Source organism: Hoplias malabaricus, chromosome 1 (assembly GCF_029633855.1).
Source record: "Hoplias malabaricus isolate fHopMal1 chromosome 1, fHopMal1.hap1, whole genome shotgun sequence".
In the NCBI taxonomy this organism is placed as follows: domain Eukaryota; kingdom Metazoa; phylum Chordata; class Actinopteri; order Characiformes; family Erythrinidae; genus Hoplias; species Hoplias malabaricus.
In genome coordinates this window covers 56688154-56710954 of record NC_089800.1, presented here as the reverse complement: position 1 = coordinate 56710954, position 22801 = coordinate 56688154, and the positions used below count along the sequence as shown (strand labels likewise).

Here is a 22801-nt window from a genome sequence, read left to right as displayed (position 1 = left end):
TAATAATATTAATGTAATATAAACAAAATGTAAACAATATAAAAAGTTAAAGTATTTTATTTATTATTTAAATGTGCTAATAGGAAAATAGAAGGAAATTAGTAGCAACATTTGTAATAAACTCTCTCTCTCTCTCTCTCTCTCTCTCTGATCTGATGATGATGATGATGATGATGATGTCACGCGGAAGGTCAAAGTTGGCTGGTAGCTATGATGCTTCACAGTCAATTCAAACATGGAGTCTATCTTCCACGAAAAAGTGAGTTCTGCCGCTGTTTGCTGTGTTGTGTCGGTATATTTCGGAATGGTTTGGTGCAGTGAGAGCTGTGGTCCTGTAAAAGGGAGAGAGTTGTATGATTAACGCGAGTTTAACTGAGTCTGCAGCTCTTCTCTGGGTTGTCTAGCTCACTCGCTAAGCTAACTGGCTAACTGACAACAACACAGGAGCTCGTCGGTGTTTTAGCGAGTTATGGCGAAGTGTTGGGGCTGCTAATTTTACAAGTTTAATGCTCCGTTGTTCGGTCTGTTTTAGAGAAAATATCACGATCAATATGGGCGCAGGAGCTGAGCTTCATGTGTTCCTGTGTTTTAAACAGCTAGCCTCAATATTAAAGGATAATTCTACGATTGAGTGCAATTAATTGTATCAAGTGTGTTTTTTCAGCAGTATGAGAAAATATGCTTTACAGTTTAAGAATGTGTTAACACATGTCGGAACAAATCTTGCTTAAGGTTTATTAGCTGACACTGACAACTGTGCTGTTATATGGCATTTGACATTTAGCACTAGACATGTAACTTTCAGTAATCTACTTCACATCAATGTTTTTTCTTTAAAATTCACCTTTTATATATCATGAAGTGTCAGCTTGGTTATCATTAACTGAAGTTTGTAAGTAACATGTTATATTTTGCAAACTTTGTGTTATTACATGGCATTATTTGCAGTTTCGTTACATGCACGTAGAACACAATAAAAGGCACATTTCCTCTAATATTACAATATGTTATGTTCTTCTTTCTCTGTCAGAGGCCATAGTTACATTAACGCTACCCTTCCTGCATTCGGTTATACTTAACTTTAGAATGCTGTCTGAACAGTACACTCCAAGAGCTGGAACACACCTTCTTTTTAACCCATGGTTGGTATTTGTCATGTTGGACATAGAATATTGTGCAGCCTTATACTTGTAATGAAAAAGTTTGGAGATGATACCCGCCATGTGTGTGCTCACCAGTGTCAGCAGTTGTTGCCTCTTTAGCAGTCAGTGTCAATTGAGCAAATATTTCCTTTTATTTTCTTACAGCAAGAGGGCTCTTTATGTGCCCAGCACTGCCTGAATAACCTACTACAGGGAGAATATTTCACTCCAGTCGACTTGTCATCCATTGCACAGCAGCTGGATGAGGAAGAGCGAATACGGATGGCTGAGGGAGGTGAACTGAGTGAGGAGTACAGAACATTTTTACAGGTGAGCAGAAGTGTTGGAGTACCTAAGTGGTTTAAATTATTATTATTATTATTATTTTTGGCTCATCTACTTATTATTTTATTTTAGCAACCCTCTGGAAACATGGATGACAGTGGGTTCTTTTCCATTCAAGTGAGATATTTTATAATATACATTGATTGACAGTATATTAATAAGTATTCTAAGAGAGTAGTTTATACATCAGTCACTGCATTTTGTGTTTGTGAAACGTAGCTTTAATGATATGGCGGTTAAAGCATTTATGTCAGTTAAAGTTTTTAAGGTCTCGTTGTCAGAGAAAACAAATATGCGATATCGGATGTATAGAAGCATGGCTGTAGATTTGTGTTAAATAAATCCTAGATTTTTCTTCCACATTAAGATATTAATTTTATAGAGGCCTTTGGCAGATAATATGATCTAACACTGCCCTCACCTGGATCGATTGGGTATCACAGTTTTGCATTGGAAATTTTGTATGAGAACACACAGAAAAGCATTTTACATTTAGAAATAGTATTTGAATTGTCAAAAAATAACTGCCTTCATGACAGCTTTAAATTTATCATGGCAGGTTATTAGTAACGCTTTAGGAGTGTGGGGTTTGGAGCTGATCCTTTTTAACAGCCGAGAATACCAGCGACTTATGATAGAGCCAGTGTAAGTCCGAGTATGTTTTTTTTAGTCTTGTAAGTCTTTTATATTCCAGATGTTCTGCCTTTTAACATATATTCATTAATATGTTGTCTGTGGTTTCAGAAATGAAAAAGCCTTCATATGTAACTACAAAGAGCACTGGTTTACAGTCCGAAAACTGGGGCAACAGGTATGTCATCTGAATATTTCATTTTGTTTTAATTTTACAGCATTTCTTTTTAGTCAGACTATATGTTATACAAGTGCAATTCCAAAAATGACATAAATGACTGCTTTAATAATAACCACTGTGCAACTATAAAGTAAATGCATTGTAGTAAATAACTAAATAATTTACCTAAATAATTTGTACATGAATTTTCATACAGTCTTGTCATTCTTTGTAGTGGTTTAATTTGAATTCACTTTTAACGGGACCAGAGCTGATATCAGATACATACCTGGCACTTTTCCTTGCACAATTACAACAAGAAGGTTAGCCCTCTTTTGACTAGTATTTTTAATTTACTGCTTCAGTGTCCGTATATATTATGTATGACACTTATTATGTGTTCCTTTCTTGTATTTAGGGTATTCCATTTTTGTGGTCAGAGGTAACTTGCCTGAATGTGAAGCAGACCAGATTTTGCGAATCATGAGGGTGGAGCAGCAGCATCGACCAAAACTTATTGGAGAGGATGAGGCTCAGACAAGTAGTGGACAAAGGTGTATAGAATTGTATAATCAAGGAATGACTTGTATATATTTTAATTGTTCATTGTTAGAAATTTTAGTACTGGATTGAATCCGACTTTTTATGCTAAAGTATTGCTGGACTTCTTTATTAGATGTGAAACTACAGTAATTTTAGTAATTTGTACCAGTTTTAATGGCAAGGAAGTTTGACCTTGCACCCTAATTTAGTGTCCTCATTTTGTCTTCAGAACCTCAGTGCAGCATGCATTAGAGACAAGGCACGGTATGGAAGAGGGTGTGCTGGATGAGGACGAGGAGGAGCTTCGAAAGGCTTTGGCTCTAAGCAGACAGGATATGGAAGTGGAGGATGAAGAGGCTGACCTTCGCAGAGCCATACAGCTCAGTATGCAGGGTATGATGAAGTGGACATAGGCTTGTGCACTTATGGCAATTAAGCTTCGACTTCAATTTTCTAACCAGAAAGTGGATTACAGTCCTGGAACAGCTTAAAATCCATGTTCACTAAATATTTTTAATCTAAACCTATGCATTGATCTTCAACCGTGGTTTTACAAAACCATTATCTATTATCACATTGCCTTTACCATTTCTCAGTTTTCTTCCTTAATTCTCAAGTGTATTGGCACTTTGTCCACTACACCATGGACTGACTTTTCACCATTTTTACTTGTGGAGTAATGAAGTAAGTCAGTGGCATCTCTACTGTGATTTCTCTTTATGAAATTTGTGTAGTTCATTAATATTTTTATTGATTCCTCACCAGACTCAATAAGAATTTGGAGCAGCATGTCTTGGTTTGAGTGACCCTTCCTTCGAGATTACTACACACAGTTTGACTAAATTCTGATGAGTTTTATTATATTTTGCAGACTTATTGACGATATAAATCTTCCCCTTCACCCTAGGAGCCTCAGGAAGCAGCAGCCATATAGATACAAAAGATGCTGAAGTAAACGTAACTTCAAGTTCCTCAGGAAGAATTACAGGGGGTTTAGCACAAAGCACTCCAAGTGAAAGCCTCACAGCAGAAGAGCTCCGTAGGAGGAGACAGGCCTACTTTGACAGGCATGTAACATTTTACAACTAAAAAAACCAAAGCTTCAAATATTGGAAACCATTATGGTTCTTAATTGTTGCTTTTGGGAATTTGCAAGGCTGGTATATTTATGGCCAAGCTGCCTAACATGTCATTGTGGTATTGTAGCAACTCTCGTGCATGCCATAAAATTTAGCTGCTACTTTGTTTTGAACCACCCTCTAGGCAATCCCAACAACAGGCTGAGTCCACTTCCTCACATCAGATGAACGCAAAAGTTGTTGGTAAGGTCTTTGAATAAATGGCATTCCTGTTTATGTAGTAATATTTATGAAGGGGGAAATATAATCCCAGATTTGTGAAATCACTCTTGGTATTTCTTTCTTTTCTTTTCTTCCTCAGGTGAAGAACAGGACACTGGGGATAAACGCAGCCAGTGAGGACATGGAGGCCATAGGGATATATAGCCAGAGCGCTAAAGGAACCAATTAATAGCCGCCCAATCCACCTCTTTAACCGCCTTTGTGTTGAACAGAAAGGACCAGAATTCAGGACAGGATGTTTACCACCGAGGCACAGCCCTGTGGGTCCACTCAACGCTCTTATACGGATGGAGCTAATAAAATAGACATTGATGTTAAAAAAAAAGTACCATAATCTACTGTTTAAAGAGGTGTTGTGTGCAACACTGCTTTACTTTTTATGGCAGTGTGGGAAATGGGAGGGCTCAGTAGCCCAGTTCATTTTTCTTGCTTAAGTCTTTTATGGCCTTTTTACCACAGCGCCTTTTTAAAATGCTTATATAATTTTCATAATCCTGATCTGTTTGTCATTTTTGGAGGTTTGTGAATGGAACAAGTGTGCCTGCTGTGGTGACTTAATACATGGAGAGAGGCTGCTTTCACAAACATGTCAGCCAAGAGAGCACAGAAAGGAAACTGAAACCTTTCTTTAGGCTGAAAGAAAGGAACAATTATTGGGCACACTATACCCTGTTTTATCTTTCTTTGCCAGACATAACCTTAAGATGGACCGTTTCCTTGTGAGTTCTGATGCAGTACCTATGTCATAGTGTGGGTAATGCTCTAGAGTGACTTAAAGAAACTCAAAACTACCTTTTCCTTGGTGTGGGTTCAATGATATAAGGGTCCAGTATGACATTTTAATGATTTTAATGTCCGTCTAGTTTTGCAGTAAAAATTAGCTTAATGAAAAGTATTTTCGATTTCTTACTCTATTTCTGTCCTTCAAGATCAGACATTTTCATGGCTCTTTAAAAGGATGGAGGCTACAGCAGCAAGCAGTATTTAGACTGCGTGGATTCAAAGCTCTCAGTACAATTGGAACGATAACTGCTGTTAACTTTTCAACAAATTTCATTACTCTCTGTGTGTTTGTGTATACAATCCGAGCTCTATAAACACATCTGTTAAAGGGGGATCTCCACTGGTGTCCTTAATATAACAAATTATAATGTATTGACAACTCAGTCAACTAAGACCCTGTTTAGTCACTGTACATCAAATGCAGTAATTAAGTTTTCCTTTAAGTGTTTAAAGGTATCTCTCACTGGATTTACAAGTGCTGGAAATATCTGTTTATGACTGATATAAGCAGAATTCAAGAGTTTTTAAAGCAGTGAAAAAAAAAGTATGATATATTCTGATAGTAAATATATATATTACTATGGAGAACGAAGCAGCAAGCTTTTCATCCATATTTTTAATTCACTAAATTTCCTCCTAACAGTCTATACTCATGCACTTAGTTTTAAGTTTAATAATTCATTAAAGCAGGCAATATGTGAGGCTTTTTGTTTTAGATTGTTATATTACTTCCAAATGTTTTCGCAGTAGAATTTACATGATCATTATGCTCCCGAAATTTACCTTTGTAGATATATATTAAAAAAAAATTCTTTTTTATTAAAGGATGATTTCCCCATATGTTGTGTCTGCCTTTTCGTAGTTTGTTTAGATACTTTTATAAGTACAAACTTTTCTCTTGTGCACTAGGGGATGTTGTGACAGTCTCATGTGATCGTTCTGATTGAGAAACACCAAGACACTTTAAAGAAAAAAAAAATGCACGAAAGTTCATTGTAAAATTATTGTAATATATTTTAAGTTGTATCAGGTCTGTACTGATAGCAAAAATGTAAAGTAAATGCATATTTGAAAAAATATATTTTTAAAATTTTGGATTAAGCTTGCTTTCTAGACCCCACATATTGGAACACCCAACTGTTAATAGATAATCTTCAATGCACACTTGTACTTTGGTTCTCCAAACAAGACGAACAGAAGCAGTCTGAAACAAACCCTTTAGCTGGTGGTTTTTTTGGTAAGTTAAAAAACATAAAGCTCTCTATAATCAAACATTTGTTGTAAATAGTAAATATATTGCATCTATGTATATATTTTTCTGCATATCATTGCTTCCTATTATGTTTTTTAAGGTGAGGTGTTTATTTATTTGAAAAGACAAACATACCTAGTAATTACCAGGTTGAGACTTCAGTGCTTTGCATTATTCAAATGCATTAGACCCAGGAAGATTTCTATGAAAGCAAAACGTAAATTAAACTCTTACAATCAGTCTAATGGCAGCAGTAAGTACTGATTTAAATGTTTGGCTATTTCTTCAGATCAAACGTACAGAAAGATGAAGATGGAGTCCAGGGTGTTCTTTCTTCTGATCTGTATTTCATCCTTCATGTCTGCTGTCAAAACTCAGGAAGCCCAAGTTCCTAACATCACTGATCTGACCTTTAAAAATACAGACTTTGCCATGAACCTTTATCGTAAGATTTCAAATTACCATGATAATAACATTTTCTTCTCACCACTAAGCGTTTCCACCGCATTCGCTACACTGACTTTGGCAGCCAGGAACTCGACTCGCAGCCAGATCCTGTCAGGCCTGAATCTGGACACACTGGAGCAGACTGAGCAGCCTGAGCTCATTCCACAACTCTTCCAACACCTCCAGGGGAACATCACTCAAGACGGTGCTTTGAAACTGGAACAGGGAACAGCACTCTTTGTGGACCTGCATTTCCAAATAGAGAAGGCCTTCAGCGATCAGATCAAGAAGTATTTTGAAGCTGATATCGAGAATGTGGACTTTGGAAAAGTCGACATCAGTAAGGGGACAATAAATAAACACGTGAAGAAGAAAACTGGGGAAAAAGTGAAGGAAATAGTGACTACCATTGAACCACTGACTCAAATGATGCTGATAAATACCATTTTCTTTCAGGGTGAGTTATAAACACTTTATATTGGGCATAGTCATGGCATTCTATTTGGCTTGCTCCCTTCATGTTCATTCCTTTTTAAACGCCAGGTGCCTGGGAGAAACCCTTTAACCCAAACAACACGGAAAATAGTCGCTTTTACGTGGACAAGTACAACATTGTCCAGGTTCCCATGATGTTCAGCACGGATAAGTTCTACATTGCCAGCGATGATGAGCTGAAAGTGAAGGTATTACGGCTGCCTTATTTGGGTGGAGCAGCTATGCTCATTGTCCTGCCTGACGCCAACGTTGACTACACCATCATAGATGATGAAATAAACGCTAAGAGATTTCATAGCTGGATCACGAATATGAAAAAAACGTAAGTAAATATGTAAAAAGCTATTCTGCATTCACTGTCCATTCTCTCAGTTCCACTGACCATACAGGAGCACTGTGTAGTTCTACAATTAAAGACTGTAGTCCACCTGTTTCTCTGTATAATTTTTCAATCACCTTTCACCTTGTGCTTCAATGGTCAGGACCTCCATAGAGCAGATATAGTTTGGGTGGTGGATCATGCACCACATCAGTGATGCTGGAAGTTTTAAACACTGTCCGCTTACTGCCCTCTCTGTTAGACACACCTACCTTGTTGGTCCACATTGTAGATGTGAAGTCAGACACAGTACCTCGTCTGTTGCTACACAGTTTGTGTCGATCATCCTCTAGTCTTAAATCAGTGGACAAATCTTGTCCACTTATACCAGCACAACACCCACTAAAACATCTCCAGCATATCAGTGTTACTGCAGTGCTGAGATTGGTCTATAGAGTACCTGAGTAGCATACTTCTTGGTGCGAGATTGTTCCCTGCTAGACATGGCTCTATGACACAGTCGAAGATATTTTACCCAGTTGACAGTCTTGGGGTGCATCCAAGATAAGCAGGACGGTTCCTTTAGAAGAACTGGCCCCATTTGACCAAGCTGTTAGGAGGTGCTGGGAGAAGTGGTGTTGTGAATGAGAAACCTGGACTGCTTCAGACTGGAACTGGCAATGATTCCAGGTTCTGTTTGGTACCCGACAATGGTCAGTTTCAAGTATGGAAGTGGTGAGTGCTTCTGTCCTGGCTTTGTTGTGGAATGACACCCTGCGTTGTCTTACACCCTGCTGGTGTGGTGAAGTTGGAAGCCATCACATACAACAATCAGGCACTCCTAGTAGTAGGTGATAAATAGGACATGATATGTACAGGACATCATGCGGCCATATGGCAGCAGGACTACCAACTGGCAATAGGATAATGCTCACCAGCAGGAATGGTTTCCCAAGAATGCCACAGTCTAATTGCTCTTCCTTGGCCTGCCTGCTCGCCAGAGTTATCAACAATCTAGCATACATGGACTAGCTGTGTTACCAGCTTCAACAGTCTACAAGTGCACAAGATCTACAGGCCCAGCAACAACATCTGTGGGCATCTTGTATCCAGGCTCGCAGTGACCCAAGAGGAAACTAGAGCCCTTTTTCTGTTGTAAAGGTTTCCCAAATAAACTTTTCAGACTAATATTTTATTGACTTACATGTTATTATTACATTCACACACACAGTTTAATTTGATTCCAACAACACCTTCTTGGTGCTTTATTTATTATTTTTTTAAATATACTTTTTATTTATGTTAAATACACTACATATACTGGATTAGGAACACCTACCTTGTATCCATATTCATTGTCCATTGTATCCCTCCAGTGATCATTTATTCATTCATTGTCTGTAACTGCTTATCCAATTCAGGGTCGTGGTGGGTGGAGCTTACCCGGAATCACTGGGTGCAAGGCAGTAACAAACCCTGGAGGGGGCGCCTGTCCTTCGCAGGGCAAAACCCACTAACACATTCTCTCACATACTCATACCTATGGACACTTTCCATTTCAAAACTCAATCCACACACACACACTGGCGAGAAGCGGCAGTCCAATGCACACAGTGTAATCTCAGCCAGGAACAACCGTCCACCTGGTGGACTGCATCAGACACTAGGGATTCACACAGGGTTGTGTGCCAATCCATATCTGGGCATACACACCTCCACTCACACTCACATTCATTCACACAAATACTCAATCACTCACACCCTGACTGTTATAAGAGAAGCCAACTCATCTAACCTGCATGTTTTTGGACTGTGGGAGTAAACCTGATTTCTTGGAAGAAACACATGCAGACACAGGGAAAACATGGAAACTCCACCCAGATGGGTCTTGAACCCAAGATGCCAGAAGCACTTTGTAATTGTACAATTACAGAAAGTAGTCAACCTGTTTCTCTGCAAAGATCATTAGTCCCATTTCACCCAGTTCTTCAATGGTCAGGACCACCACAGAGCAGATATGATTTGGCTGTTAGTTCATTCTCAGTGCTGCATTGACACTGATGTGGTGGTGATGTGTTGATGTGTGTTCTGCTCGTACGAGTTTATCAGACACAGCTGTGCTGCCCAACCAGCCTTTGTAATTCTTCCATGTATGAGGAAAAGAGCTATTTAAACACTCTGTCCACTAACCTAGACACACCTACCTTGTTGATCCACCTTCTAGATGTAAAGTCAGAGATATTATGGTGCTTTTAATGTTATGGCTTATGTATATATGTCTCATTCATTCTTTTTCATATTCCTAGGAAACTGGAAGTCTATCTACCCAAATTCAAAATGGAACAGTCATACTCTATGCACAAAATCCTGTCCTCCTTGGGCATTCACGATTTATTTAGGGATAGTGCTAACCTCAAAGGCATGAGCCAGGAACCTGGTCTGAAAGTCTCAAAAGTGAGTGTTTATATAGAGGCCATTTGAGAGTGTGCTTTAAAGTATATAAATTGCTACCATATGTTATTATTAGTCTTTAACTCTATACAATATATACAGTCTTCTAATAAGAAAACACACGAAATACATCCACGTACTTTCATTTTGTTTTCAGGTGCTGCACAAAGCTGTGATTGACGTGGACGAGAAAGGCACTGTAGCCGCTGCAGCTACTAGTGTATCAATCACAGGTTACTCCTTGCCAAACACATTCAATGTTAACAGGCCTTTCTTCTTTTTCATTTACCACGAAGCTACCAACAGTTTACTGTTCATGGGCAGAGTCATTGATCCCACAAAGAACTAAACCAGCAGACTGCACTGGATTAATTCTGGGTTAACCGTCTGAGTAATTAAAACACCTATGTTGCATTATGTTACCACTGGTTACACATTAAAACGCATGTCTGTAAAATACATCAACTGTATTGTGGCCTCATATTACATGATGTAATGGATCTTGAGAAATTGGCTGAGGAAAAATGTTGATAAATTATTTAGATTTTAAGTCAAGTTTTCATTTACAATGTCACTTTAATTTCACTGGTAAATAATTTTATTTTAGTTTAATAGAAGGAAATATTTGTACGTATGAAGTAATAATACATGGAAAGTAAATTTATGAGAAAAAAAATGTAATTTAGGCAGATTTTTTTTATAACAATAAATAAATACATAAAATCAGTTTTAGATAAATATTTACATAATGGGAAGAAATCGACTAATTTACTAGTAATTTTACTTGGTCAAACTTAAAACTGACAAGTTCTAATATCAAAAGTAGGTTCTATATTTTGTAAATGCAAGCATAATTCAGTGCTCAGATGTAAAATCACTCTAAATATTTTGGTATAAAACAAGGATTCCTCTACTCTGGTGGTAATACCAGGGTTTTCTGAACAGAAGCAGGGAAACACTTCCCTGAAGGTTTAAAAAGTGTATTAGGTATTAGAGCAGAATGTTCATGATGGCATTTGTCTCCTAATGCTTAGAAAAGCGAGCTTAGGACCAGAAAATCTCTGGTTATATCCCCATGACTGGCCTAGCTTGCTCTCTCTCTCTCTCTCTCTCTCTCTGTCTTTCTCATTTACAATTTCAATGTACTGTTGTACAGTGATCATGAAGTATGCATCTCAATAAATTAGAATATGATCAAAAAGTTAATTTATTTCAGTAATTCAATTACTGAAACCCCCATCTTGCTGTATACAATCATATTAATGGAAAGTTGAGTAGAAGGAAAAAGTGTGGTAGAAAAAGGTGCAAAAGCAACAGGGATAACAGCAGCCTTCAAATATTTGTCGAGAAAAAGGCCATTCAAAAATTAGGGAGAGATTCACAAGGAGTGGACTGCTGCTGGAGTCTGTGCTTCAAGAGCCACCACACACAGAGATGTGTCCAGGACATGGGCCACAGCTGTCACATTCCTTGTGTCAAGCCGCTCATTACCCATAGACAACACCAGAAGTGTCTTACCTGGGCCCAGGAGAAAAAGCACTGTACTGTTGCTCAGTGACCAAAGTCTTGTTTTCAGATGAAAGTAAAGTTTGCATTTCATTTGAAAATCAAGGTCCCAGAGTCTGGAGGAAGAGTGGAGAGGCACACAATCCAAGCTGCTTGAGGTCTGTTGTGAAGTTTCCACAATCAGTGATGATTTGGGGAGCCATGTCATCTGCTGTTGTTGGTCCACTGTGTTATATCAAGTCCAAAATCAGTGCAGAAAATTTTAGGGCAATTCATGCTTCCCTCTGCTGATGAGCTTTATGGAGATGGGGATTTCATTTTCTAGCAGGACTTGCCACCTGTCCACACTGCCAGGACAGACCAATACTTGATTTAATAACCACAGTATCACTATCTGTAGGGTATTGTCAAGAGGAAGATGAGAGGCACCGATTGAATTGAATTACTGAAATACATTTACTTTTTGATAAAACTCTAATTTATTGAGATGCACCTGTAACTTTCTTTGAGGGTGCATAACAAGCATATTACTTCAGATTTGCAATGCAATTCATTCATTCATAAATGCAATTCATTCATTCATTCATTCATTCATTTGATAATGCATGAATGAATTTGGTCTTTTTGGTCTCTTGAATGTGTGCAGCTCTTTAAAACCACATATCTACCTTTCCAACATTAAATACTACCAAAAAGTGTCATATATTAACATAAAAATATATACTCCACCTCTCCATCAGCAATGAGAGTAAGAGTAATGAATCTAATGTAGGCAATTGACAAAATTATATAATTTAAAATTTTCATTGCTGTACATTTTGAGAAAAAGTGCAAGTGGACTTGTACTTACATTTAGTATGAGTGTGGCATGAGGAGACCATCATCAGGGGGTTAAGTATTATATTTTTCAAAACATCTATATATTATATTAAGCAACACATATTTTAGAACTTGATGTAATTCTTCTCCATAAGACCATGTTAAATGCAGAACTATCCCATTTCCCCTTCTGTTTGTTCAATATCCTGTCCTGTAATTTGACGAGTAGAGCCTCTGTCGTTGCTACTAAGGGCTCAGCTCTGCAGAAACTGCGCTAATGCACTTCTGGTTTCACCTGAGTGGATCTTTATGACTTGCCGTAGAAACCGCATATAATAAAGTTGTAAAACTTGAAAATACTACGACAGAGGGGGAGTTTCTTAGAGGTGTCTGGCAACCCTCTATCTGTCGTCACTACTGTAATGGCTGCGTCCTAGTGCTACGCATGTGCTGCTTCTTCTGAGAGTGACGACTTATGTAAGTACTGTGTTTCTGTCTTTTAAAGATTTACCCTTGTGTCTGAAAAGCGTTAAAAACAGCACTGTATGAACTTACAAAAGTAGCCGATTAGATGCATTCATTTGAAGCGCAGCTTAATGGCTAATGCTAACTATTCAGGTCATTATGTTTCAAAACGAACAAAGCCTTTTCACATTTGTAAAGGCAGTACACCCAGTGCACGAGGTTAACTTATGAAAGAAAGACAACAAAAAAAATAAAACATGAGTGATGTTAATGTAAACCCTCAAGTCCAGGCGCATTAATCCAACTGAAGCTGCACGTGTTCTCATTTATTAACTTGTCTTCAGTGTAGTTTCTCTATAGACTAATTTTCCTTCACGTGTTCTCACCATAATGTACCATATATGACATAAAGTTTTAGGCACCTAGAAAAAGAGATTTAAAAATAAATGTATCAGAGAAAAAACAAGAACCTAATATAAGAGTTAAAAAAACGTTATTACACTATGTCATGATATTCCATATGTGAATTTGTTTGTTTAAAGGCTAAGCACCACTTAATGGACCTCAATGAATATTTCACATTATTTTAGTTACTGACATATATAAGTATGAATTAAAATGAAAATATCATGCTTAATTTGCTTTAAAACTGACAATTTTATTAAATTGACGGAAAACCCCGAGCTCGCTACGGAAATTCTTGAACGCAACCGTGACGTCACTGGTGGACAACAGCTGAACAACTGAACCAACGGTCTTTTAAACCTTATTCCTTCAATTAGTAAGAAGTAGCATGTTTTCTGACTATCAATAAACACAAGTTAGGAACTCAAATTCCACTGTGTTTATTTGTTTGACATTTTCATATAGCTGGTGCTTAGCCTTTAACCGGTTAATTTAACAAATCCATACGAAAAAGAAGAATATCTAGAAATAAACTGGGCTGGGTTTCCCAAAAGCATGTTACAACTAATACTATTCTTTCAAGGTTTAGTGAAAATCATCAGTTTTCAACAGAACATTCTCCCTGTTAAGATCTTAACAATAAGATTTTGTTTGGGGAACTGGGCCTTGGCTTTCACACTTGCTCTACGTTTTAGGGAGAAATATTTGTATTAAATTGTATACAAAATCATAGTACGTATCAGGAAGATTAATTATTTTTAATAATAATATTTGTTGTCTAAGACTTTACACGCTGAAGAGGCTTTATTTTTAACACAGAACATGAGTGCAGACAACACAATACTTCCATGGACAAAAATATAAAGTACAGGGCCAATACTAAAAGGACAGGCCATGTGGTTCTGCTATTAACCAGGACACAATACTGCGAAATGCAAGTTGTATATAGAAAGGTGTAAGGTGTATTAACATAATAATCAAATATTACAAAAGCAGCAGTCACAGGTAGCAGCCAGAACTTTAAAAGACTATGAATATGTTTAATACTATAATCTAGCAGCAGTTAGTGTAAGAGGGGGAAAATAATAAATAAAAGAGCAAATTTGCTAGAAGAAATGTAGTATGGGAGATTAGATGTGTACAGTGACTTTAATGTAAAGTGCAGCATTTTAAAATGTGGGCATTTGAATATGTGTGTGTGTGTGTGTGTGTGTGTGTGTGTGTGTGTGTGTTGGAAGGTGTCTGTTAGTTTAGTCTCTGGGAGTTTAGTAGCCTATTGGCTTGTGGAGGAAAAGTGATTGCATAGTCTAGCCGTAATGGACCGAATTCTTCGGAACCTTACTCCAGCCTGCTGAAAAGGGAGCAGTTCCTGTGAGGGTTTTGTGAGCTCATCCACAATTCTGTTGGCTTTGCGGATGCAGTTTTTGGTGTAAATGTCCATGACTGGGGGGAGAGAGACCCCGTCTCAGCTGTTCTCACTATTTGCTGGAGGACCATTCTCCTGGCAACCACCAAACCCAGACTTGTCCAGCGGAGTGCCATACAGAAAAGTGTGATTTGCCACTCCAGAGAAATGTCTCCACTGCTCTAGAGTCCAGTGGCGGTGTGTTTTACACCACTGCATCCAACGCTTTGCATTGCACTTGGTGATGTAAGGCTTGGATGCAGATGCTCCGCCATGCAAACCCATTCCATGAAGCTTTCTACGCACTGTTCTTGAGCTAATCTGACAGCCACATGAAGTTTGGAGGTCTGTAGTAAATGACTCTGCAGATAGTTGGCGACCTCTGTACACTGTGCGCCTCAGCATCTGTTGTCCTCACTGTCATTTTATGTGCCCTACCACTTTGTGGCTAAGTTGCTGTTTTTCCCTGTTGCTTCCACTTTATACTACTACTAATAGTTGACTGTAGAATATTAATAGTTCCTCAGAGTGACCCATTCTTTTCACAAATGATTGTAGAAGCAGTCTGCATGTCTAGGTGCTTGGTTTTTATACCCCTGTGGCCATAGAAGTGATTGAAACACCTTAATTAAATTATTTTCCTAAGTGAATTAACACTTTTTGGCAATGTAATATATTTGTTTATCAAAACAACGTGTTTGCAAATTATTTATATAAATCAATATCTACGTGGATTAGAAATGGCTAAGCTGTACCTCTTCATTTAGTGCAAGTGTATATCTATGAATATGCAATTAGTTCCCACTTTCATTTCTGCTTACTCCTCTGCCAGTTCCCTGCAGACTGAAAGCCTTGACCCACAACTTGACAGTATTATAAACTTAGGTTTGCGATGTAAGAAATTCTGTCTAAATTCACGTGATGGCTTTTTTTATTATTATTTTTTTTTGCAAGTAATACAAAATAAAGAATTTTATACCTAAACTGTTATAGGCTGAATTTGTGGCCATATATAGATGGTCTTGTTTTGTGAATGCTAAAACATAGTTTTTCCATAAGGCAGGATCCTTTAGCCATTATACCTTGTTTAATATAGTCTAGTATGATTTTATCTGGTTAAATAACTTAAATACTTATTTCTTACTTGCAGGCCATTAAAAAAGGTGAAAAAAATGAAGACCAAAAAATTGCTGTCAAAGAAGCACTTTGGATCAGCTAAAAAAAGAGGGATCCTAGTAAAAGGCCAATGGAAGACTGTCAAAATAGATCCCAGCATTTTCGCTGACGAGGGCATGGGAGAGGTGGTGTGCTTTGAAGAACTGACAGACTACTCCCTGATTGAATCTGAAAAGACAGCAACTGTGTCCCAGATGTTACAGGAGCCCATTGGGAAAAAGAGGAAAAGAAAAAATAAGCGAAAAGCCAATGAAATGGATGCTGAAGAAGAAACTTTTGAGGAAGTGGGAGAGGAAACTGCAGAGTTGCCATTGGATGATCCTGCTAAACAAGTGGATTTTGTGGAGAAACCAGCTAAAAAGAAAAAGAAGAAACCTAAAAGCAACTCTTCAAATCTTGAGATGAATCAAATGAACAAAGAAGAAAGTATCGAAAGCTCTTCAGAATGTTTGCCCAATCTGGCAGAAGATGGAAAAGATCATATAAAATCAAGCTCAGAAGAAAACTTGTCTAGCATTAAGAAGAAAAAGAAGAAACAACAAAAATCAGGCACAGAACAAACAAAGCCTGTTTCAGAGGTGATCAAGTCAGATACCCAAATAGAGTCTGCTGGCATGTCGAAAAGAAAAGCTAAGAACTGGACAGATGCAGCCCTCTCAAACTCAGCCAGTAAGGATACAGATGTGTCTGCTTGGAAAGACCTGTTTGTACCAGCACCAGTTTTGAAGGCACTAAGTAAACTTGGGTTTTCTGCACCAACACCAATTCAAGCTCTTGCTCTTCCTCCTGCCATTCGGGACCACATGGACATTCTAGGAGCGGCAGAGACAGGTAAATTGACCTGTCTGCCATTTGTACAGCATCAACTGTTTTCTAACTAAATGTTAAATATACCATGTAATAAAATGGGGAAATTCATACTTTAATTCACTTTGATTAATGTAAACCTCTGTCACTGATTTGCAGGAAGCGGGAAGACATTGTCTTTTGGAATTCCTATGATCCACACAATATTAGAGTGGAAGAAGTCCCTCCAATGTAAGAGTGCAGATGCAGACGTGTCCGCAGATGAGGAGACGGCTGACACAGCGGACGCAAGCTACAACAACAACAACAACAACGAGAGTGACCCTAGTGCACAGGATGACATTACAAAGGATGATGAAGACAGGGGGGTTAATTTGCAGTCAGCAGTAATTGAAGACAATGTAGGTGGTCAAACGGAGGAAGGTCGTGATGATGGTGTACCAAATGAAGAGGAAAACATAGTCCAAGACTTAGACATTGAAACAACAAAAAAAAGGGAACCCAGTGAGAAAAAGCCTTTACTTGGCCTTGTCCTTACTCCTACTAGAGAACTTGCAGTTCAAGTCAAACATCACATTGATGCTGTAGCACAGTTCACAGGTCAGTGTCATTACGTCAGTGTGTTTATCAGTGTATTTTAGATTGACGGATCAGTACAATGCTAATAATGCTGTCTTTACAGGTATAAGAACTGCTATTCTGGTGGGTGGGATGGCACCACAGAAGCAAGACAGAATGCTAAAGCGCAAACCTGAGATAGTCATTGCTACACCAGGCCGTTTGTGGGAGATGGTTCATGAGAAGCACCCACATTTGCAGAATCTGCGGAAGCTCAAGTAATGATTGGGGTTCTGATGTTTTTATAATAATAATAAAAAAAACTATTTTTATATAGACACAGTTTACTACTTGCCTCACAATGTAAGCAGGCTAGAAGCACAGTAGATTTTTTTAAATCTAGAGTCATGTTTATTATGCAATATCTGGAAATACCCTGGTCAAAAGAACACATCCTCTACTCCAAACAATCATAAACATAACATTGTCTAGACATTTTAAAGCACAGTTCCTATTTATTTGCTGTATTTAACATATTGGGGGAATAAATATAACATTTGTTTTATACTTTTAATTCTGCAAATAATCAGGGATTATGCCTTAAATTATACAGTTGGTTTCTATGTTGGTATCAGATGTGTTTATAGAAAAATGATGTATCTTATTTGACCAGAGAGACACCTCAATTTTTCACAATACACAACTCATATTATTTAGTGGCACACTGCTGTTTATAAACTTACATCAACAACCTAAGACAAATTTTCTTCTCTTTTCAGTGATACATGTAGTTGGCCATTGTTCTTTAAGGACATTATGTACATTATATACTCAAAACCATATTGTTTGTTTGTATAGTAACTTTAAATATCTGCTTCATATTTTGCATAAATCAGTGTGATGCACAAAACAATTATTGGCTGATGAGAAAGAATTTCCTCAGGTGTCTGGTGATTGATGAAGCTGACCGCATGGTGGAAAAAGGCCATTTTGCTGAGCTGGAGAACCTGCTGGAAATGCTGAACACATCCCAGTTCAACCCAAAAAGACAGACCTTTGTGTTTTCTGCCACACTGACCATGGTCCACGGTCTGCCGACCCGTCTGCTGCAGAAAAAAGGAAAAAAACTAGAGCAGCGCAGCAAGCTGGAACTCCTCATGGAGAAAGTGGGAATCAAAGGCAAGCCCAAAATTATTGATCTTACCCGTAAGCAGGCCACAGTGGAGACACTCACTGAGACTAGAATTCACTGTGAGAAGGAAGAGAAAGATTATTACCTCTACTACTTTCTGATGCAGTATCCTGGGCGCACAATGGTGTTTGCCAACAGCATCGACTGCATAAAAAGACTCACATCACTGTTGACTATTTTGGACTGTACCCCATTGCCACTACATGCCAATATGCACCAGAAACAGAGACTGAAAAATCTGGAGAGGTTTGCAGAGAGGGAGAGGTAAGGTATAAACAAATAATTTTTAGTGACTATTACAGTCTCCAAAATGAGCATTTTTCACCACTGAACCAAATTTTATCTTTTTTTAATTACTTTCAAGCAGCTCCGTCCTCCTCACCACTGATGTTGCTGCTCGAGGACTTGATATTCCAGATGTTCAGCACGTCATCCACTATCAAGTAATCCAAGACCATTTCAAATAGATGGTTTATTAGTTTTTCTAAGTTACATTTCTTACTTCATATCCTTTTTATCTTGGAACCAGGTTCCACGGACATCTGAGACATATGTACATCGTAGTGGACGTACAGCTCGTGCTTCTAAAGAAGGTCTCAGTTTGCTCCTGATCGGCCCAGACGATATGATGAACTTTAAGAAGATCTATAAAACACTGGGGAAAGATGAAGATCTTCCCATGTTTCCTGTTCAGAGCAAATGCATGGCATCTGTTAAGGTAAGGGAGGTATTTTCTAGACAAAATATTATATTTATTGCTTTGTTTTATGAACTGTGTAGTCAAATACAGTTTGAAGAATTGTATGATTTGAAAAATGTTTTGTAATTATTTTTATTAAACGCTGAATTCAGTTCTTGGGTGCACTCCTGATAATAACACTCTTACACATTTCTACAGGAACGTGTGGATGTGGCTAGAAAAATCGAAAAAATTGAATACCACAACAACAGGGAGAAGCAGCAAAACTCTTGGTTCAAACAAGCTGCTGAGGAAATGGATATAGACCTAGATGATGACTTGCTTTTGGGTAAGAAATATTTAGATATTGTATTGATGGATTTAAATTGGCTTGTGTGATTTGTTATTATTATTTTTTTTAATTAATATTAAGAAATGTGTTGATTCATGATTTTGAAGGAGCTGGTAGGGATGAGTATGAAGAACGGGAGCAACAGAAGCTAGTAAAGAGCTTGAAGAAACATTTGAAGCACCTGCTCACACAGCCCATCTTCAAACCCCACATGAAAACGAAATATCCGACTCAGATGGGCAAGCTGCAGCTGCCAGAGCTACCCATGGCCAATGAAACGGCTGTAATTAGTGTGACCAAACAACAGCAAAAACAGCAGCAGAAGCATAAAAAGAAAATGTAAAAGCTGTGTATAGTTAATGAGGAATGCTTTTTATGTATTTGTATAAAAAGGTGTTAAAAAAATCAAAAATACATCAAATCCATTTTTAAATGCTTCTCAACAAACTTTTTTTTCCATAATTTATTGATAACTGCACATATGCTTCCTGGTTCTCTGTGAAAAAAATGTTATGAACATTTTTTTTGAATATCCTTTTAGGCTGTAAGTGAAATTATATAATCAACAGTCTTCCAAAAAGTTACTCCATAATGTTTGGTCCTGGATCATTTTCAATGTTCTCTACACTTGTAGAGTATATCATAGTGAGAAGTCTTATATAGAAGATGTATTGAAGGTTGGGATCCTTCTGGAATGATGTGGTATACAAGGCTGCCATCATTGCTGTCCATAGATATAATACACAGACTAATGTCCAGTGCCTTAGATAAAGCCAGGATCTCCACATGATCACATTCCATAGCCATGGCTTCCACTTCCTGCTAAACCAAACAGAGCCCTATTATCAGTGCCTCAGATGTGGACATGCTCTTTTAATTAGTAGTTTATATTAATATTAACTAGAGCTCTGACCTGAGTACAGTAATCTTTTAAGTTGGGTGCCTCCACAAAGTGCTGGAAGAAAACTGCATTGATCTGTAAGTGTGCAGATGTGAGGAGCCTCAGGTATTTCACCATGCTGTCTGAGATAGCTTGAATGTTGAAAAACTCCAAAAGGGTATATTCTCTATCATCTGTTTCAAGCTGATCCAGTACCTTGAGAAACTGGAATAGTGCCACACAGTTCAGTTTAAGGGTTAACATCGTTTATAAGATAAATCTCATGGCTCAAAATACTTACAGCACTGAGGTGATCTTTAAATTCACTTTCATCAAAGCCAGTTGTTATTAGCTCTTCTTGACTTCTTAACAGGTTTTCTTTAAATCTGAAAGAAAACAAAGACAAAATGCAAGTACCTTCCTTGGCTTAACAACTTTTCAGGAGAATACTGCAGGGAAATGCATTTGAATGTACCTGTTAATAGCACTTGTATTGCGCATCAGTGTTTCTACAAGGCGGAAGCACAAGGCTCTGTAAAAACAGTTTCCATCTCCTTTTACTTTGCGAATAAATCCAAACTGATGGCAAATGTCCTACAGTAAAAGAAGCAACACGGTTGATGTGGGGAAAAAAATACAGTAATATTTTTCATTAAAACTTTTGAAACTATATCAGACATCAAAATTCATAATGTAAATGGTTGTGCATAAGCTTCTTAATTGTGATTTTTCTGCCCAATGTTGAGATTGCAATTCAAAGTGAAATTATATTTCTATAAAGCAGATCTGGGCTTTTTTATATGACCAAGAACATCAAGAAATATTGTGAGTTTTTAACACTTTTATGGAACTGGTTGTACAATAAAATGTTTGGAATCTAAATGTTCCCTTATTATAAAGGACAGGTTATACATTGCAGCTGTTGTAATTAAAATATATATATAATTTTAAGCTGTGATTTTGATATAAAAGAAGTTGTCTGCCCTAATTCACACACCAGTTTGATTCATTTAAGCTTTTATTTCAGATTTACACACAGGCTAGCAACATACACAAACAGAACCGAAGAAAAGGGGGAGACAGATACACGTTAATTACTGTGTAAGGCGCATACCTTGTATTTTGAGGCCTCCGACTCATCTGTCATCTGAGTTGAAATCTCTTCTTTGGCCGAGACTAATCTGGACTCGTCCATCTGATAAATAAGGGCGCAAATTTACAAAATGCATAAAATCTCCAATTAAATCATCCCGATGGCACAGGCCCATGCAAAATGTGGAGACACCTGTTTGAATAAGGATTGGTGAATTTCAGATTATAGATGGAAAAGAAGTCCTCGTATATTTCTGCACGTTTTAAGGCACAATTACTGTTTGTATTCAACAGATAAACAAAGTAAACACTCAAGTAGGTTACAATTTGTGCGCTTTGCACAACCATGTGTAGTAAAACATTTGTGTACCATTATATCTTCTATTAGACGCCGGGTGTCCTGGTCCGAAAATACACCAGTTGGGGTGTTTGTCCTGGAGGCAGAGAGCGAGTGTTCAGTGTGTTAACGGACGGGAGACTCTCCGCTGCGTGGTCCATGTAAACGGTCGAAGCTTCCGGTCTTCCAGCACGCGCTCCTAAAGGACAGCTGTTTCAACTGCAATGTTTTTGATGTTGTATCTAGAACTCTCGGACGCGGGGTGGTCGCATTTACCGGAACTACTGAGCGACAACCTGCCTTCCCTCCTTTAAAATGGATAGTGAAAGAGTTTAAAGAGGGCGGCCTGTTCCACTTCCTGCTCTCCCGTCAAATCAAGACATAAGCGCAGTGTGAGAGAGGGCGCCCGCGAGACAGTTGGCCGGTGTTATCATGCCGTATAAAGCACAAAAGTCTTGCTTCATGTAACCCTTATAAAATGTTATTAAATGTAAATTGTCGATAGTTAGTGGTGCAAAAAGCATTCATATGGATGCCCGTTTCCTATGGAATATATTGAGATACTAACTCATTATTTTGAGACAGTATCTCATTATTTTAGATAAGTCGATATACTGAGATATATATTGAGATATGAGTATACAATCTCAATATATTGACTTAGAATCTCAACATAATTAGATAGTATCTCAAAATGTTGAGATATAAAATTGCATATTATTAAAAAAAACAGGTGCCTTTTTTGTATTATTTTATGTGGCGGAAACAAGCTTCCATACATTCCTGCTCTATCAGCGCGACCACAGAACTATCCTAATCCTCATCAAAGTGTCCTTATAATGTTCTTATAAACATGGCAAAAACTCTGCATTTAATTTTTTGCTACATATAAATATGATTAGTTGTGTTCCCAAAAATGGAAATAGAAAATCGAACAAGTTATGTAAGATCTCTGATTCATTAAAATAAAAAAGAAGTGTAAAGGCTCTGTTCAGGAAAATTATCTCAAACACTACATTGAAATAGTAGCATTTAAAGATCCAATCCTATGGAGCCCTGGAAGGGACATGGGTAAGAAAAATAATAATTCGGTTGAACGATTTACAATTTGTTCACAGGTTTTAGTTAATTTGAGTGAACAAATTAGTAATTTGTGCGCACAGATAACTAATTAATTCACTGGGGGCTCATAGAAGC

General features: G+C 37.8%; 4 protein-coding genes and 1 long non-coding RNA gene across 7 annotated transcripts; 3 read left to right on the top strand and 2 right to left on the bottom strand.

The window, feature by feature from the left end:
* Nucleotides 1-167: 167 nt before the first annotated feature.
* On the top strand, nt 168-5877 carry atxn3 (ataxin 3). Its single transcript, XM_066667518.1, has 11 exons — nt 168-259; nt 1308-1472; nt 1560-1604; nt 2047-2132; nt 2232-2298; nt 2516-2603; nt 2699-2834; nt 3053-3216; nt 3731-3890; nt 4087-4145; nt 4264-5877. The coding sequence occupies exons 1-11, from the start codon at nt 236-238 to the stop codon at nt 4299-4301; spliced, it is 1032 nt and encodes a 343-aa protein (XP_066523615.1). The 5' UTR covers nt 168-235; the 3' UTR covers nt 4302-5877.
* LOC136694156 (uncharacterized) lies at nt 193-6847 on the bottom strand. Its single transcript, XR_010802149.1, has 4 exons — nt 6707-6847; nt 6520-6629; nt 6355-6421; nt 193-332 (listed from the first exon to the last, which is right to left on the bottom strand). It is a non-coding gene; the product is annotated as an uncharacterized lncRNA (long non-coding RNA).
* serpina10b (serpin peptidase inhibitor, clade A (alpha-1 antiproteinase, antitrypsin), member 10b) lies at nt 6157-10568 on the top strand. The gene is made up of 5 exons (XM_066667505.1): nt 6157-6204; nt 6509-7123; nt 7210-7483; nt 9787-9934; nt 10089-10568. Exons 2-5 carry the CDS (start codon nt 6526-6528, stop codon nt 10278-10280), a joined length of 1212 nt encoding a protein of 403 aa, XP_066523602.1. The 5' UTR covers nt 6157-6204; nt 6509-6525; the 3' UTR covers nt 10281-10568.
* Nucleotides 10569-12469: 1901 nt separating this feature from the next.
* Nucleotides 12470-19786, top strand: ddx24 (DEAD (Asp-Glu-Ala-Asp) box helicase 24). 2 transcript variants are annotated; one of them, XM_066667366.1, is made up of 9 exons: nt 12470-12733; nt 15682-16538; nt 16674-17114; nt 17197-17350; nt 18016-18528; nt 18629-18707; nt 18794-18982; nt 19163-19292; nt 19403-19786. In XM_066667366.1, coding segments are annotated over exons 1-9 (2601 nt in total). In that variant the 5' UTR covers nt 12470-12731; the 3' UTR covers nt 19639-19786. The 2 variants fall into 2 exon arrangements, with proteins under 2 accessions (XP_066523463.1, XP_066523471.1); XM_066667374.1 differs by having other exon boundaries at nt 12471-12733; nt 18632-18707.
* Nucleotides 19787-19900: 114 nt separating this feature from the next.
* On the bottom strand, nt 19901-21997 carry LOC136694047 (ubiquitin thioesterase OTUB2-like). 2 transcript variants are annotated; one of them, XM_066667405.1, is made up of 6 exons: nt 21638-21997; nt 21290-21460; nt 20651-20769; nt 20477-20561; nt 20209-20400; nt 19901-20114 (listed from the first exon to the last, which is right to left on the bottom strand). In XM_066667405.1, exons 2-6 carry the CDS (start codon nt 21368-21370, stop codon nt 19908-19910), a joined length of 684 nt encoding a protein of 227 aa, XP_066523502.1. In that variant the 5' UTR covers nt 21371-21460; nt 21638-21997; the 3' UTR covers nt 19901-19907. The 2 variants fall into 2 exon arrangements, with proteins under 2 accessions (XP_066523502.1, XP_066523494.1); XM_066667397.1 differs by having other exon boundaries at nt 21290-21370.
* Nucleotides 21998-22801: the final 804 nt, after the last annotated feature.